At 40.9% G+C, this 16,526-nt stretch overlaps 1 protein-coding gene across 2 annotated transcripts in view; it reads right to left on the bottom strand.

Annotated features, from left to right (window-relative positions):
- Positions 1–73: 73 nt before the first annotated feature.
- The window catches only part of LOC127425837 (host cell factor 1-like), a 28,704-nt gene continuing 12,251 nt past the window's right edge, over positions 74–16,526 (bottom strand). For both annotated transcript variants that reach the window (XM_051672130.1, XM_051672131.1), the window contains exons 9-28: positions 16,114–16,449; positions 15,750–15,901; positions 15,467–15,649; positions 13,163–13,387; positions 12,963–13,067; positions 12,323–12,539; positions 12,079–12,215; positions 11,820–11,952; positions 11,478–11,674; positions 10,274–11,237; positions 8,550–8,674; positions 6,734–7,051; positions 4,930–5,158; positions 4,010–4,282; positions 3,733–3,836; positions 3,513–3,650; positions 2,778–2,963; positions 2,092–2,389; positions 1,940–2,003; positions 74–223 (exon numbers count right to left, since the gene is read on the bottom strand). In XM_051672130.1, coding sequence (XP_051528090.1) covers positions 184–223; positions 1,940–2,003; positions 2,092–2,389; positions 2,778–2,963; positions 3,513–3,650; positions 3,733–3,836; positions 4,010–4,282; positions 4,930–5,158; positions 6,734–7,051; positions 8,550–8,674; positions 10,274–11,237; positions 11,478–11,674; positions 11,820–11,952; positions 12,079–12,215; positions 12,323–12,539; positions 12,963–13,067; positions 13,163–13,387; positions 15,467–15,649; positions 15,750–15,901; positions 16,114–16,449 — 4,424 coding nt within the window. In that variant the 3' untranslated portion in view covers positions 74–183. The remainder of the gene's footprint in view (positions 224–1,939; positions 2,004–2,091; positions 2,390–2,777; positions 2,964–3,512; positions 3,651–3,732; positions 3,837–4,009; positions 4,283–4,929; positions 5,159–6,733; positions 7,052–8,549; positions 8,675–10,273; positions 11,238–11,477; positions 11,675–11,819; positions 11,953–12,078; positions 12,216–12,322; positions 12,540–12,962; positions 13,068–13,162; positions 13,388–15,466; positions 15,650–15,749; positions 15,902–16,113; positions 16,450–16,526) is intronic.

Genomic DNA, 16,526 nt, shown 5'->3' with positions numbered 1-16,526 from the left:
CTATTAAAAGAGAAATGCTTATCCTAGAACCAATTATTCTTCATTTTAAACCCAATTTTCTTTCTGATTTTGTGCTGTTTTAATGGATGTTCTGGTTACAGTTGAAGATGTGTTGAAGTCAGATGGAGCGCTAGGAGTTGGGATAAGTCTTCCTGCTTTTGGAGGAAGAATGGAGAGAGGGCATCACTGGTCCATTCTTGCTTTCTTGAGACCAATCCCTTTCCTGTAATACAATGCAATAAAATTATATTATCAACATACTAATATAAGTAAAAAGTCCAGACTGTGACAGGGCCGTCCAGACACAGAGGCTTCAAGATTCCAAATTGAATGAAATCCCAAATGCCGTTTATTGCCTACCCAAATCCTAATAAGAAACAAATATGATTTGGTGCACAACACTGGACTTCAAATTATAAACAACCCATAAATACATTGTGAGATTGACCAGGTTACAATGCTGTATAGTTAAGTAGGCTATTTACCAAATTAAGCTTTTAATAGCCTACATATACTCATAGCACTTTATTAGAAACACTATACTAATACTGGGTAGGGCCTCCCTTTGCTCTCAAAACAGCCTCAATTCTTTGTGGCATGGATACCACAAGATGTTGGAAACATTCCTTTGAGATTCTGGTCCATGTTGACATGATTGTATCATGCAATTTCTGCAGATTTGTCAAGGTGTTCTATTGGATTTAGATCCGGTGACTGGGAAGGCCACTGAAGAACAGTGAACTCACTGGCATGTTCATGTAACCAGTTTGAGACGACTTTTGCTTTGTGACATGGTACATTGTCATGCTGGAAGTAGACATTAGAAGATGGGTAAATTGTGACCATTAAGGGATGTACATGGTCAGCAACAATAGGCTGTGGCATTCAAGTGATGATTGAATGGTATTAAAGGGCCCAAAGTGTGCCAAGAAAACATTCCCCACACCATTACACCACCGCCACCAGCCTGGACTGTTGACACAAGGCAGGTTAGGGCCATGGATTCATGCTGTTGCTGCCAAATTCTGACTCTACCATCTGTGTGCCTCAGCAGAAATAGTTTCTTAAGACCATGCTAAGTTTTTCCAGTCTTCAACTGTCCAGTTTTGGTGAGCCTGTGCCCACTGCAGCCTCAGCTTTCTTTTCTTGGCTGACAGAAGTGGAACCTGACGTGGTCTTCTGCTGTTGTAGCCCATCCGCCTCAAGGTTCGATGTGTTGTGCATTCTGAGATGCTATTCTGCTCACTACAATTGTACAGAGTGGTTATCGGAGTTACCATAGCCTTTGTTAGCTCGAACCAGTCTGGCCATTTTCCGTTGACCTCTCTCATCAACAAGGTGTTTCCGTCCGCAGAATTGCCTTTCACTGAATGTTTTTGTCACCATTCTGAGTAAACTCTAGAGACTGTTGTGTGTGAAAATCCCAGGAGATCAGCAGTTACAGAAATACTCAACCCAGACTGTCTGGCACCAACAATCATGCCACGGTCGAAATCACTGAGATCACATTTTTTCCCCATTCTGATGGTTGATTTGAACATTAACTGAAGCTTCTGGCCCATATCTGCATGATTTTATGTATTGCACTGCTGCCACACGATTGGCTGATTAGATAATCACCTGACTAAGTAGGTGTACAGGTGTCCCTAATAAAGTGCCAAGTGAATGTACAGTATACTCACCAGATGAAGGGTTTTGTCTATATTCATATAATCACCAGATTAGAGGCAGACCAATATATCAGTTTTATCAGTGCCGATAGTTGCTTTTTGAAACTATCGGTAATCAGCAAAAGTCTATTCCGATAGTTTTTTTATGGTTGTAACTTTATTATAGTTCCAGGTTTAAATTAGAGCATCAATGTGGTCTCAGACTTCAGGATTCCAACTTTAAAATGTATGTGTCTTCATGAAAACATGGTTGAGTCATGGACACTCACATATCTGGTGAAGAAACTGCTCTTTTTGGGGCAGGCTTTGCAGAGATGCCCTCTTTGCTGGACTCTATAAAGAAAGGGAAAAAACAGTGTTAACAAACATCAATGCCTGAAACAACAACCTTTTCTTTAACCAAAGAAAAGTGGCACGCTACCTTGCAGCCATCGCACTTGTGTAGCTGGGCCGTAGCCCTTCTCGTTGCGTGCCGCAATGCGGAAGATGATGGCGGGTTTGGTGGTGTAGTCTATGTGAGCGCTGGACAGGCTTGAGGACTGGACCAGACAGGAGGGTTTGGGCCCACAGTAAACACGCATGAAGGCGAGCTGAGCTGGGGCAGAGGTTTTGGCCTCAGTGGTCTGGCTGCTCTGAATGGCCAAATACACAGAATACTCCGTAATCTTTCCTGATGTCACTGATGGAGGCTCCCATGTAAGGTGTGCACCATCTGGACTCTGAGGGAAGAGATAAAGTGAGGGATGATGCTTTTAGCATGTGTGAAAGCTGAGAGTGTCAAGTAATCATAAAAAGCAGCCTATTGTTTTAAACTTCGCCTTGAAAGTACAGTGTGTAATTTCTGCACCAATAGTGCCACTATAGTTTACATGACATTTCAGAACTTCGCTTTCTGCAAAAACCCTGCAATAAATATGTTTTCTTAAGTGCATGTAAACATGAACCATCCCTTTAAGTTGGGATGGGATTGTATTTCAACCTGAAAAATATTACACATGTCACCCTTTTATCATTTCAAAAGATTTTAAAAAGGCACAATGTGCTTTCTTGTAAAAAGAAGTGAGCAAGTGCAAATTAAGATTAAACAGCCCACTCAGCCACACATACCTTGCTTATCTTTATGGCACACGGTGCTCCTGGGAATCCTGGTAAGCAGGTCTTGAAAGCAGATATTTCAGAAAAGGCTCCCCGGCCACATGTGTTTATACCCGCCACTCTGAATTTATAGGCCGTCCCAGGCTGAAGCTCCACCTTCTTCATCTGGCTGTAGTCAGGGATTGTGCCGGAATCATCCTATAACAGAAGTTCTGTCAGAGTACTTACAGACAAACAATGAAACAGTCTTAAAATATCATACCAAGTAGAGGTAGACCGATATATCGGTTTTACCAATTAATCGGTGCCGATAGTTGCTTTTTGGAACTATGCAAGATCTTTTTGGAAAAATCTATGCCGATAGTTTATTTTTAAATTTCTTTCTTTTTTTTTTTATTCCTCATCAATAAACCCCATCTGGTATATATATATTTAAAAACTCTTCATCTGGTGAATATTTTGGCTATTAAAAGATTAATTTGTTATATGTTTGGTTATTATTGAAATTTTGGTTGTACAATAAACTGCTTTTGGGATTTTATTCATTTTGGACTCTTGAAGCCTCAATGTCTGTTCCCTTCATAGGAAGGAAAGACTAAGAAATGTTTTTAATCATTCTTTAAATTGATTATTTTTATTTTTTTACTATCTGCCGATTAATCGGTTATCAGCCTTTTCCACCACCTTAGTTATCGGTATCTGCAAAATCCACTATTGGTCGACCTCTAATACCAAGTACAAACTTACATCAATATAAGCGGAGTTATCTGCAGGCATGTAGAAATGTGTTGCAACCATGTTGGTCACTTTCACAATGCCGACATCAAACCACTGGTTTTCTTTCTTCACTTGAGGTTTGATGGTAACCGTGGGAGGCTTTTGTTTCTGTAGAAAGAACAGCAGATATTAGCTATTCTTTTCCATAGCTGGGCAAGTTATACATGACTACCAATGAAACGCTACTTACCGCAGCCTCAATTCCATTGGCCACTTCAGTGAGAGCCGCCGCTACTTGCAACTTGGCTGGACTGGCGACTACTGCAGGTGCTAAAGTGCTGGATGGAGCCAAGGCTACAAAAGGGAACAAACAGAGCATTCAGAATGTCAAAATATATATGTGAATGGTACGAGTACAGTTTTGTACACAAACACCCTCTCATTCTCTACTGTGATTTTTGTCATATCGCCCATCCTATACAGCACATTCCCTAATATAATGGGTAATGTTAAAGCTTCACACATACTCTCTGCAGAAGTCCGAGACAGCAGTGTAACCACTGCACTTGTGGCAGCGGCAGATATTTCGTTGTGTCCATTGCTCTCTGATGAGGGATCATTTAGGCTGTCAGCCGGAGCCAAGCCCTCAGTGGAGAGAGCAACCTGGACAGCAGCTTGCTGCTGGGCCGCCTGGAGCTGCTGCTGCTGATGAACAAGGGCCGCCAGCTCCTGCTGGGTCAGAACAATGGGTATGGTGTGGGTCTGCTGGTTGTCTCCTCCGGCAACAACTTCACCTGAGTCTGAGGGTAAACCAGATACAAATCATTTTATGCAAATCGAAAAATCAGAAATGGAAGTTGATGGAATAAGTGGCAGAAAAATACATTTTAAATCATTGCATTTGGGGGGATTTGCAATAATAGGCAGAAATTTTACAATTATCACATAACTGTGTGACAGCTATAAATTAAAATATTAAAAACTGCATTTAAAAAAAAAATGATACTGAATTCTCACATCGTTTTCTTGAATAACAATAATATAAATTTAAATATTTATATATTAAACATTATTTTAAAAAATGATGCTGCACATTCATTTTCAACCCATTCTAACTGATGCTTCCAAGAAAGTCATTGTCACAATTTCAACAAAATTTCTCTCTACCTGCTATGCTACCTGGGTGACAATTGCATCAGCTGAATTCACACAACAAGTGTTCAAAACACAGAACACAAAATGTTTAAGTTTGCAAGGCATATAAACTTTGCAAAGCCTTTATATCAATATAAAAATGTTCATGATCGACAAATCTAAGCTGATGGGAATGCAAGAACGAGGGCCTTATTCTTGAGCCCTCTTTAAGAAGTTTAACGCTGAATTTGAACACAATAAGAACATTTGTTGTGGTTTTGTGGACAATGATAATGATGCCTGCAGTACTCACTCATAACAGCCTGCTGTGCTGCTTGTAGTACAGCCTGGATAGCAAGGGCCTGGGCTTCTTCTGTGGCTGCAGCCCGCGCTGCTGCCTCTGCGGCTGCTGTAACTGCTAGCTCCTCTGGGGTCAGACCTGTCACCATCAGCGTTGTGGGCTGTCCATCTGACATCAGCTCTGGGGGCAAGGCCAGCGCCACGGCATCCTGGGATGCTGATGCAGACTCAATGCCCTCCATCTACCAACAAACAGCACAGCCTGATTTCAAATTTTTGTAAACTTTTTTGGTCAAGTTGGATGATTGACACCTAATAAGAGACAACACTCTCATATAATACTTACCATACAATATAAAACTATATTTTGCAGTAACTTGTGTCTAAACATTAACATTGGCTAATGTAATATTAGTTGGATATTAGATCAAACTAACAAAAAAAAAAACATTCACAGCATTTATTGGTCTGGGTGTGGAGATGGGGGCGTGGTCGAGCGACGTTCTGTAGAGAGCAAGGCTGGAAAAGGGAAGCGGTAAGGATTGACACCTGGGGAAATTATCTCTAACAGCTGTTTTGTGTTGCAGTGAGAGCTGGAGAAAGATATAAGGGCAGTCCAGACCGCTGGAAGGGGGAAAGAGAGTGACGCATGAAACAGACCGTGTGTGTGTGGTGTATGTACGCTGAAAAGTGAAACGGCGTGTGTATGCATCTGAAAAGTATGATTAATAAAAAGACTTGTGTGGACTATTCACCTGGCCCCCGCTTCCTCCTTCACAAGTGAGCAAGGGAACCTTTCACACTTGGTTAAAGTAAATTTATAAATGGTTTATGTAAATTTGTAAAATGTATAAATACTTTTAAATAAATTTTTATTTGAAATAAAAAATATTATTATAAATTTACATTAAGATTAATAAATGTTATAAAATAATACGGTTTGTTAAGGTGAGATCTAATGAATTAGCTAATGTTAATGTTTAGAACCTTATTGAAAATTGATGCATTATGAACAAACTTACAACTACTAATGAACAACAGTATATAAATAAGCAAATTTTTTATTAAAACATTTACAGCATTTATTAATCTTGGTTAATGTAAATGTATGAATGGTTAATGTATAAATATACCTCTTTTATATTTATAAATGTTTATACAAAATGTAAAAATATACATTTGTGCTTTATTAGTTCTAGTCCATAATGTATTAATTTTCAGAGCGCTCTGTTTAATATGCGCTCATTTATAGAAGCTCTTAACAGAACTGTTGGTTTTCTTAAAGAGACAGTACCAATTTCAGCATGTGTTCTACAAATCAATGTAAATATTTGTAAATAGTATAAATTTTGCATTAAACAATATGTAATCAATTATATTAAATATAATATATTTATTGAAGGAATACATGGATTTGTAAATTTAAAAAAATCTAAAATGTGACAAACGATTAAAAACCAAATATTATTTGTAAAATTTATATTTTCATAATGTTCCAAGTAAGATGGTCCCCTGTATAGTAAATAGCATAAGCTGGGAGAATATTTCTTTCATATGTAAGCAAAATGGACATTATAACGGAAATACTCCCATATGAATCGACTTCAATACCGAATTGAAAGCTTGTGAATCAGAATCAGGAAATCTGTATCAATACCCACCCCTAATCTTGTTAAATATAAGATTTATAAACAAACTATTGTTCATTATTAGTTCAAACTAGGTTCATAATACATTTACTAATTTTAACAAATACAACTTCAAAATGTTACAAATGTATTAGCATTTACAGAAAATGTGGGAATGATTGACTGTACCTCTGCTACTGGTAGCTGCACCAGAGCCGTCTCTCCCTCTGCTATGCCAGAAGCATCGTGCTCCATGGGCTCAGCGGCCTCTGCCTCCATGGCCACAGCCTGAGCTTCTCCCTGGAAGTCACTCGGCATGGCCGCTGCCTCCGCCTGGAAGTCACTCGGCATAGCCGCTGCCCCTGCTTCCGTCTGGAACTCTGCCTGCATGGTGAATGCCTCTGTCTCAGCCTGGCCTTCTGTCTGCAAGGACTCTGCCTCCGAGCTTTCCAGAACAACAGGCTCTGCAATTGCCTCTGAGGAAGACTCGGTGATTGAAGAGATAGACTGCAGGAGAAGGACAGAACAAACAAACAATGAAGCTTACAAATCAGGAGCTCACTCTAATCCATTACAGAATAAAACGGTATTAAAATGGCTCAACATCGGTTAGGAGGACTAGTAGTGTCTGCTGCTCTCTGACGCTTAGATGTCGCTTAAGATGCGTTTTGGGCGATCCGTTTGAAACGGGACGATGCCACCAGGGTTTTTAATTTTGTTTTGTGTTTTGGTTTTCAATTTCAGCTTCATACGAGTTATTTTTAATGGTGCATATATCAATCATAGTTTTTTGTTTTATCAATTGTTGTTGAACAGTTGAAGTGTTATCTGCCTGTAATGACACTTGATCCAAAACAACTCATGCTCAAAATAAGACCATCAAAGTTTAAGTCAAAATTGTATTTGTCAAATTCACAACAACACGGCATACTGCAGCACTTACTGACATGAACAAAATGTGCTATAAATGTTCCATTGCCGATACACTTAGCAGTGACTACTCTGACATCTCTGCAGCATTTATCAGCAGCATGGACTAAAACCAATGTGTCAGACGGCCCGTACCAGAGAACAAGTAGTCACTTATTTATCAAAGTTTACGAAGTTCATGGGATGAAATATATTCAGAAGTTTTGTTTGAGGTCAACTAAATTAGGCTCCAAAGACAGCAGCACCCTTATTTACCGATCGTGCTAGAGGAAGGCCGATATATCGGTTTCACCGATTAACTGGTGCAGATAGTTGCTTTTTGGAACAATCGTTTTTTTTGGAGAAAAAAACCTATGCCCATACTTTTTTTTTTCTTCAAGTTTTCTAAATTGAAGCAAGGGCATACAAAGACAAATGCTCCCAATTTAATATCTTGGGATGGATACACACACACACACACACACACACACACCACTTACAGCACCTATAACAATAATAACCTTGGTGTAAACGGGTTCCGAAACATTTTAAAATGTATCCACTTCAACCACATGCGAGGTAGTCTGATGGATAAAATGAAATGCTGCCCTACGACATTTTTTCTTGTTAAATATTCTGACTCAGAAGTACATCAGATTACCAAAGTAAAGGGGGTTGCAAATGGCATTCCACATTTACTGTAAAACCTAGTGAACATTGCATTAGTAAAATATTTATTTGTTTTTAATGCCATGTCAGCTTCTATGGCTATTTTGATGGTGAAATCCAGGTTAAAAAATAAAAACAGGAAAAAAACCCAAGTAAAATCCATTTTAAATAATTTTAAAACTGATTCTGCACCGACTTTGTTCAAAACCATGTAAAAGGTGTCAGCAGAATGAAACAAGTGGATGAGAAATACCACAGTCCAATAAAAATAAATTTGATAAAGAGTGGATTCTGGCAAAAAGCACAAATAGGGGGGAATCTTTGCCTTATAGCAAATAGGTGCGTGCAAGTGCATTGGGAAAATAAATCAGACACCATTAAATACAAGCACAGAGTTGTCAGGCATGTTAAAACATAGGACACTCACTGGAACAGATGGTCCTGGTAGAGGTGTTGCCTGGGTGACTGTGGTGATGGCTCTACTCTGGGGTGCTACAGTGGACGGCACCTCTGTGTTGGTGGTAGATTCTGATGCTTCACCAGTCTGTTGGTCTGAATGCACAAAAAATCATTACCATAAACCTTTAAAGACAAAAAAGAATTGAGAGTGTGTTTGAAAACTAGCCACTTTCACGCATGAAACCAACTAAACTGCCAGACTAAATTCGCCAGTAAAGGAATCACGTTATTTCTCACAAGCAGTGGCTTTCCGTTTAATATGTATTGCTACAACCACTAAAATGCCATTTAAAGCACGTCTTATTCATTTAAACATGCATCCATTTTGACAACATTTCTTGACACAACGAAGATAGTTAAACCAAGATTAGATTTTCAACCCGAGTCACCAGTATATGCCTTAGTAATTATGTGAGAACGTGTTATGTAAGAATGTTCAGACTGTTAAAGTTGCAGCTGTGTTCACACAGCATCAATATGGACACATGTAACAATGTAACAACCAGAGGTTGCACTATAAAAAAATATCTTTTTTTACATTTATTATCATGCAGTAACAAACTAGTCTTGTGTAGCCAGACCTTTGACTAAAACGGCTAAGGTCTGGGATTTATAGCAGCTTCAATTGGTCAAGAACTGCCCAGTTAGACAATAAAAAGCTTCTAACTGACATGTAAAGCGATGTCATAGTTTGTTTAGTTATCACGTGCTGTTTAGGGGCGGGGTTATCAGAGATATATCATTCCATAATAAAAGATCATCATGGGGAAAGATATAATTCATTTAATGTGTGCATGTGTACGTGAGCAGGACACTTATTTCAGTGATATAAATAGTGTAAAAAGGCAAATAGCGGAAAATGAGTCTAAGTACAGCACTACAGTACAGCATTATAGAGAATTTCACAGACATAACCAAGTAAACAAAGAAGAATATGCAGCTCTGCTCATGAATATCTGCTTTACTTTCAGCTACATGCCTTAAACGAAACTCAGAATATCTTTAAATGATTTAATGTCACTAACCTGGCAAACTTGGACAAATCCGGTGATTATTTCGCCCTTAAAAGCATTCATTGTATCAACGTGGAACCTTGTGAACACAATTCTGTTTCCAGGCGGACTGATGAAAAGTCCTATGTGCTTCTACTCACAGAAGTTCCATCAAACTAGCCAATCAGATTTGCCCTGAGTGGTTCTAGAAAGCATTTTCCAATTTTGTGTGCTTTGCGCATCAGACGGTTAGTGTACGGACTGTGGATGGTCCATGGGTGCGAGTATAGGTCTCTGCTGAACAATAATGGGTGTTTCCCAATCTGTGGCCGTTTTCAAACTGGGATGGGCATTTCTAAACTATCCAATGAAAGTAGGGAATCTCAATGTAGTAGGCAAATCGTGTAAATCAGTTCAAAAATGCCCATCCCGGTTTGAAACTTTAAAAGAGACACATACTCTCAGGTGTAAATGGCAATGGCCCTGTCTACTCGTAATCGGATTGCCGAAATGCATCTTAATACCAGGCAATAAACAAGGCACAGACACACACAGCGGAATGCACTAGGTTAAAATGGTTTTCTTGTATCTTTTTTGTCTGTCAAAATGACAAAGCATTTGGAATGATCTGTTACTGCAGCTGTATGTGTAAAGCTCTACTGAAAATCTTCTACAAATCTACACAGAGAGAATGAAGTACCTGTTCCCTCATCTGTCTCCATAGTGCAGGTGGCAGTGGTGGCCGTGTTGGTTGTACCGGTCTCGTGGGTCTCACAGGGTGGGTTTGAGCAAACCCTCTGAACTGTTCCTGCTTGGTCGCCACCCATGTTAGATGAAGCTGTAGTAGCCGTGTTGGTGGTGCCAGTTTCGTGGGTCTCACAAGGTGGGTTGGAGCACACCCTCTGAACTGTTCCTGCTTGGTCACCACCCATGTTAGATGAAGCTGTAGTAGCCGTGTTGGTGGTGCCAGTTTCGTGGGTCTCACAAGGTGGGTTGGAGCACACCCTCTGAACTGTTCCTGCTTGGTCGCCACCCATGTTAGATGAAGCTGTAGTAGCCGTGTTGGTGGTGCCAGTTTCGTGGGTCTCACAAGGTGGGTTGGAGCACACCCTCTGAACTGTTCCTGCTTGGTCGCCACCCATGTTAGATGAAGCTGTAGTAGCCGTGTTGGTGGTGCCCGTTTCATGGGTCTCACAAGGTGGGTTGGAACACACCCTCTGCACTGTGCCAGTAGGGGCAGTACCCATATTTGAGGATGCTGTAGTTGCTGTGTTGGTGGTGCCCGTTTCGTGGGTCTCACAAGGTGGGTTGGAGCACACCCTCTGCGCAGTGGAAGTAAGGGCAGTGCCCATATTTGAAGATGCTGTAGTTGCTGTGTTGGTGGTGCCCGTTTCGTGGGTTTCACATGGTGGGTTTGAACACACCCTATGAACAGTGCCCATGTTGGCAGATGCTGTGGTGGCAGTGTTGGTGGTACCCGTCTCGTGAGTCTCACATGGAGGGTTGGAGCACACTAGAGTAACACTGCCGGAGGCATCAGCTGCCCCGGACTCAGTAGAGGCAGACTGCTCCGAGTTGGGTGAGGCCAAAAAGGAAACAGGCAGGTCTTGGCCAGGTTGAGCCTCCACACCACTGGGTGTAGTTATGAGTGTCACCTGGGTGGGCTGAAGAAAGGATGACATGAGGTTATTTGCTATTATTATTATTATTATTATACATGTCGACATAATACCAGCCACCCTGCTCTCTTTATATCTGTAACGGCCATTAAATTCCATATGGATTGACCTCTACAGGAGATGTAAACAAGTTGTTGTGTAGTGGTAATGTTGTGGTTTTACTCTAAACACTGTGTTCTGAAAAGTGAACATTGAACAGGTCAGAGAAGAGTATCTGGTCACAACCTGCATGGTGGAAGGGATGGTGGTCATGTTGCCCTGAGCAGTGGACACAGTGCTGGCATTTATGACCTGGCTGGAGAGGGTGGCAATCGTGCCCAGGGTGGTGATGGGGGTTGCCAAGGTGGCATTGGCACTGGCTACGCTTCCTCCTGCTAAGCTGGAAGAAACTGTTCCAGTGACTGTGCCAAGGGTTGTTACACCTTTGAAAGAAGAGATACGTGGTGAGAGGGTCATACTTCATAAACATTTATAACAGCGTTTGCTTAATTACACTTGTCAAAGAGACGTATACTGTCTTACAAATGTAAGAAACAGTAAAATTACTTTATAGGTACATATCCTTACCAGTTGTTCCCTTGACAACCAATGTGGTTACATTTGGTTTGACCCCAGATATTGGCGAAACAAGACGCATTCCTCCCATTGGCACAGTGCGAAGAATAGTACCGGGCTGGCCTGGAGCCCCCTTCAAAACAACCTATCAAGGAGGTGGAAAAAAGAAAGAAAACAATCCAGGTAAGAAAGTGGACCCAAGGACTCCATGTTTCTCATGACGCACCAAATATTAGGGTGACTGATCCCCCCCATCCCCCAGTCCCAATACCTGTGTAAGGCCTTGCTGGCCTGTTGCTGTACCAATCTTAGGCATTGCAGTAATGATTTTGCCAGGAGTTCCAGATGTCATCATCTTGGAGGTAATGATGGTGATGGGGCTCTTTACCCCTGTACTACTAGTTACACCTAAAATTCCAAAAGAGACTCAAAATTATTATTATTCTAATTTCCAATAACGCAAAATTGGCACAGAAAACGGACACTTCTTGACAAAAGATATGGATCTTTTTTACCTGCAGCTCCCTGTTGTAAAGCTGACATGGGTATTGTTTTGAAAATAGTGGTGGTGCCTGGCTTGGTGGTGGTACTGGGGGACATGCCACTGAAGCCCAGGATGGTGGGCTTGTTTCCTGTGCCACCTGCTTGAGAGGTGGTAATTATGGTGGTTGGTTTTCCATCAGCAGACGTTACAAGCTTGAAAATTGTGCCGGGAGGCAGGGGACCCTTTGTCTGTGGAATCAGAAAAGTTAGGATTATTTAAAATTTGGGACGTGCCCATAGCCAAATACCATATTTGGGAAGGCACAAATAATGACGTCAAAATGAATAACGAATTCTTCCGAATAACAGAAAAATCATTTTAACTGATTTCCTAGTTTTTTGGCCATTTAAATAAACTCTAGGCCTGATCACTTAGAATTAGTAGTAGTAATAGCACATTTTTCCTAAACAAGCCATATATTTTGAGGTGTCATTCACAGTCAAAGCATAAACAAGACGAGTTACATTTAATAGTTTGAGCAAAGATAATAGTAATGCTGCCTTAGCAAACACCACTAATAATAAGAGATAAACATCACTCATAAGATGTCTTCAGATACTTAATGTCTAGGTTGTGTTATTTAGGCTTAGCTTCACTTGTGTTTAATTTACCTGTATAATCTGAGTCAGTGGGTTGGAGGAGGCCTGGCCAGTCACAGCAGATGTCTGCACTGGTTTGGTCTGCACCACTGACATAACCTTACCCAAGTTAGAGAACTAAACAAAAAGAGAAAATAAACAGAGGTATATAGGGGCCTTTGTTCAATATCATTTTCAACATTGTTCAATATCATTTTGTATAATTGCTGTACCAGTGTGCCACTTCCTCCCATGGAAAGTGGGCTCTTGACGAGAGTGATGGTCTTGGTAACCCCGCCCACCATAGTGGTCACAACCTGAGCCTGCTGAGCTACGGTAACTGTGCCTGACTTGTGCACCGTAATGATGGGCCGGGCAACTGTAGTGGGACTGGACACTGTTGGACTGCCCACTTGGGCAGCGGCAGACTTCAGCATGCGAGTGGCAGGGTTGCTTACCTACAGCAATTCAATTAAATGTCATGAGATTAGGACTGGGGGAAATTGCAGTACATACTTTGGTACGACCAATAACCAATTAATCGTCCGATGTCTTGGTCTTTACATACTGTGACAGATTTAATAATTACCAAATTAAGCCCTTTACAGCCTATATATATATATATATATATATATATATATATATATATATATATATATATATATATTCACCAGATGAAGAGTTTTTTTGTGTGTGTGTGTATATAGACAATACATTCAGAAAGTATTCATTCTGTTCACATTTTATGTTGCAGCCTTACACTAAAATGCTTTCAATATTTATTTATTTTTTCACATCAATCTACAATCCATACCCTATAATAACAAAGCAAAAAACTGATTTTTGTTAACTTTGCAAATTTATAAAAAAAAACAAAAAAAAAACTGAAATATCACATTGACAAGTATTCAGACTCTTCACTCAGTACTTAGTTGAAGCACCTTTGGCAGCGATTACGGCCTCAAGTCTTTTTAGGTATGATGTGACAAGCTTTGCACACCTGGATTTGGGGATTTTCTGCCATTCTTCTCTGCAGATCCTCTCAAGCTTTGTCAGGTTGGATGGGGACCGTCGGTGGACAGCCATTTTCAGGTCTCTCCAGAGATGTTCGATTGGGTTCTAGTCTGGGCTCTGACTGTGCCACTCAAGGACAATCACAGAGTTATCCCTAAGCCAATCTTACATTGTCTTGGCTGTGTGCTTAGGGTCATTGTCCTGTTGGAAGGTGAACCTTCGGCCCAGTCTGAGGTCCTGAGCACTCTGGACCAGGTTTTCATTAAGGATATCTCTATATTTTGCTGTGTTCAGTTTTCCTTGAACCCTGACCAGTCCCCGCCCCTGAAAAACACCCCCACAGCATGATGCGACCACCACCATGCTTAACCGTTGGGATGGTACTGCGCAGATGATGAGCGATGCCTGGTTTCCTCCAGACATGACGATTGGAATTGAGGCCAAACAGTTCAATCTTCATTTCATCAGACCAGAGAATCTTGTTTCTCACAGTCTGAGAGTCCTTTAGGTGCTTTTTTACGTGTCTTACACTGAGGAGAGGCTTCTGTCTGGCCACTCTGCCATAAAGCCCAGATCGGTGGAGTGTTGCAGTGATGGTTGTCCTTCTGCAAGTCCCTCCCATCTCCACACATGATCAATGGAGCTCAACCAGAGTGATCATCGGGTTCTTGGTCACCTCTCTTACCAAGGACCTTCTCCCACGATTGCACAGTTTGGCCGGGCAGCCAGTTCTAAGAAGAGTCCTTGTTGTTCCAAATTTCTTCCATTTAAGAATTATGGAGGCCACTGTGCTCTTGGGAACCTTCAATGCAGCAGATTTCTTTTTTGTGTAGCCTTCCACAGATCTGTGCCTCGACACAATTCTGTCCCTGAGCTCTGCAGGCAGTTCCTTTGACCTCATGGCTTGTTTTTTTGCTCTGATATGAATTTTCAGCTGTGAGACCTTATATAGGTAGGTGTGTGCCTTTTCAAATCATGTCCAGTCAAATGAATTTGCCACAGGTGGACTCCAATCAAAGTGTAGATACATCTCAAAGACGATCAAGAGAAATGGGATGCACCTGAGCTAAATTTCAAGCAAAGGGTCTGAATACTTATGTCAATGTGATATTTAAGTGTTTCCTTTTTAATAAATTTGCAAAGTTATCAAAAATCTGGTTTTTGCTTTGTCATTATGGGGTATGGAGTGTAGATTGATGAGAATTTATTTTAGCATAAGGCTGGAACACAAAATGTGAAAAAATTAAGGGGTCTGAATACTTTCTGAATGCACTATATTTATACACACACACACACACTATAATATGCGCTATATGTAGCGCAAAGTCCTAACAAGTCAACACAACTGTAACTAAACAGTAGCCAACACTTCAGTATTCACATTTAATGCTATTATGATGTTACTTTCGTGTCTAAAATTATATGCCATTTCAGTCAGAGTAAAATGAACTCAAATGAATAAATATGACTTATGACCAAAACAAACAGCTGTGTGAAAATTAAAACCAAAAAGACTGAATTACCATGACAGGAGATGCTACTTTTACAGTGGATGACCCAGGTGTCACAGCCACTGTTTTGACAATTGTGGCCCCTGCCGGCATATTGAGAACAGTAGCTCCAGGTGAGGGGGGGATTTTCTGCGTGGCTGCAGCAGCTGCAGCTAAAGCTGCCATTCCACTCATCTGAGGGCTGCTGCCTATGGGCTGAAAGAACAAATTGAATGAAAAATTTGATAATTTACTAAATCAGTATTTATTATGAACAATGTTTTACAGATTCCACCTTCTCATTTTTGCTTATTACCGTTCCTTGAGTGGCCTGAGGTGGCACAACCATACGGACACCTGCAGGAAGTGATGTCACAGTGACTGGGGATTTTCCAGCTTGGGTAGCATGTCGCACAGTGACAATCGATGTCCCAGTGCCTGACTGAGGGGCTGCAACTTTCAGAATAGCTTGAATATAAAATGGAAAGTTAAATTTCACTAAACCTTTTGTTTAAATACTGAAAAAACAAAGTGAATCGAAACTATTGCTGAACTATTAAAATGTAAAATGTTTAATTACTGCGCCACTAGTGACACCAAACGGAATTGCAAAAACTAACAACATAATTGAAAATACTGCTGCACTATTACCAAAACAACAAATATTTACAAGTGAGTACCTGGGCCACGAGCTGTTGAGGCAGCCAAGGGACTTCCTGGCGTGTTGGGCAAAAGCGCTGTAGGGGAACCAGCCTGGGTCACTAGAGTGATGCCACTCTGCGGCAGACTCTGAGCAGATGGAGCAGCTGCAGCAGGCGCTGGACTCTTAGGAGAGTTTCCAGGTATTGAGGGAGCTGCGTTGAGGGCAGGTGAGGTGGCAGCAGTGGCTGATGGGATATCGTACTTCTGAAGCTGAAGTAAGTAAGTGTCTGCCGTAGATACAGCTCCCCAGCTAACCTCTAAAGAATTTGTATTAGCCCGAACAAGCTGTACCCGTGAAGGAGGATTAGGCCGTTCTGCAATAATAAAAAAAAGTGACAATTTTTTTTTGATGCTGCTCAAAATTACTGCTCAAGGGGTGATAATTTATGCA

This window comes from Myxocyprinus asiaticus, chromosome 35, assembly GCF_019703515.2.
Source record: "Myxocyprinus asiaticus isolate MX2 ecotype Aquarium Trade chromosome 35, UBuf_Myxa_2, whole genome shotgun sequence".
NCBI lineage: Eukaryota > Metazoa > Chordata > Actinopteri > Cypriniformes > Catostomidae > Myxocyprinus > Myxocyprinus asiaticus.
The sequence above is the reverse complement of the archived record's forward strand: the minus strand, read 5'-3'. Positions and strand labels throughout refer to the sequence as shown.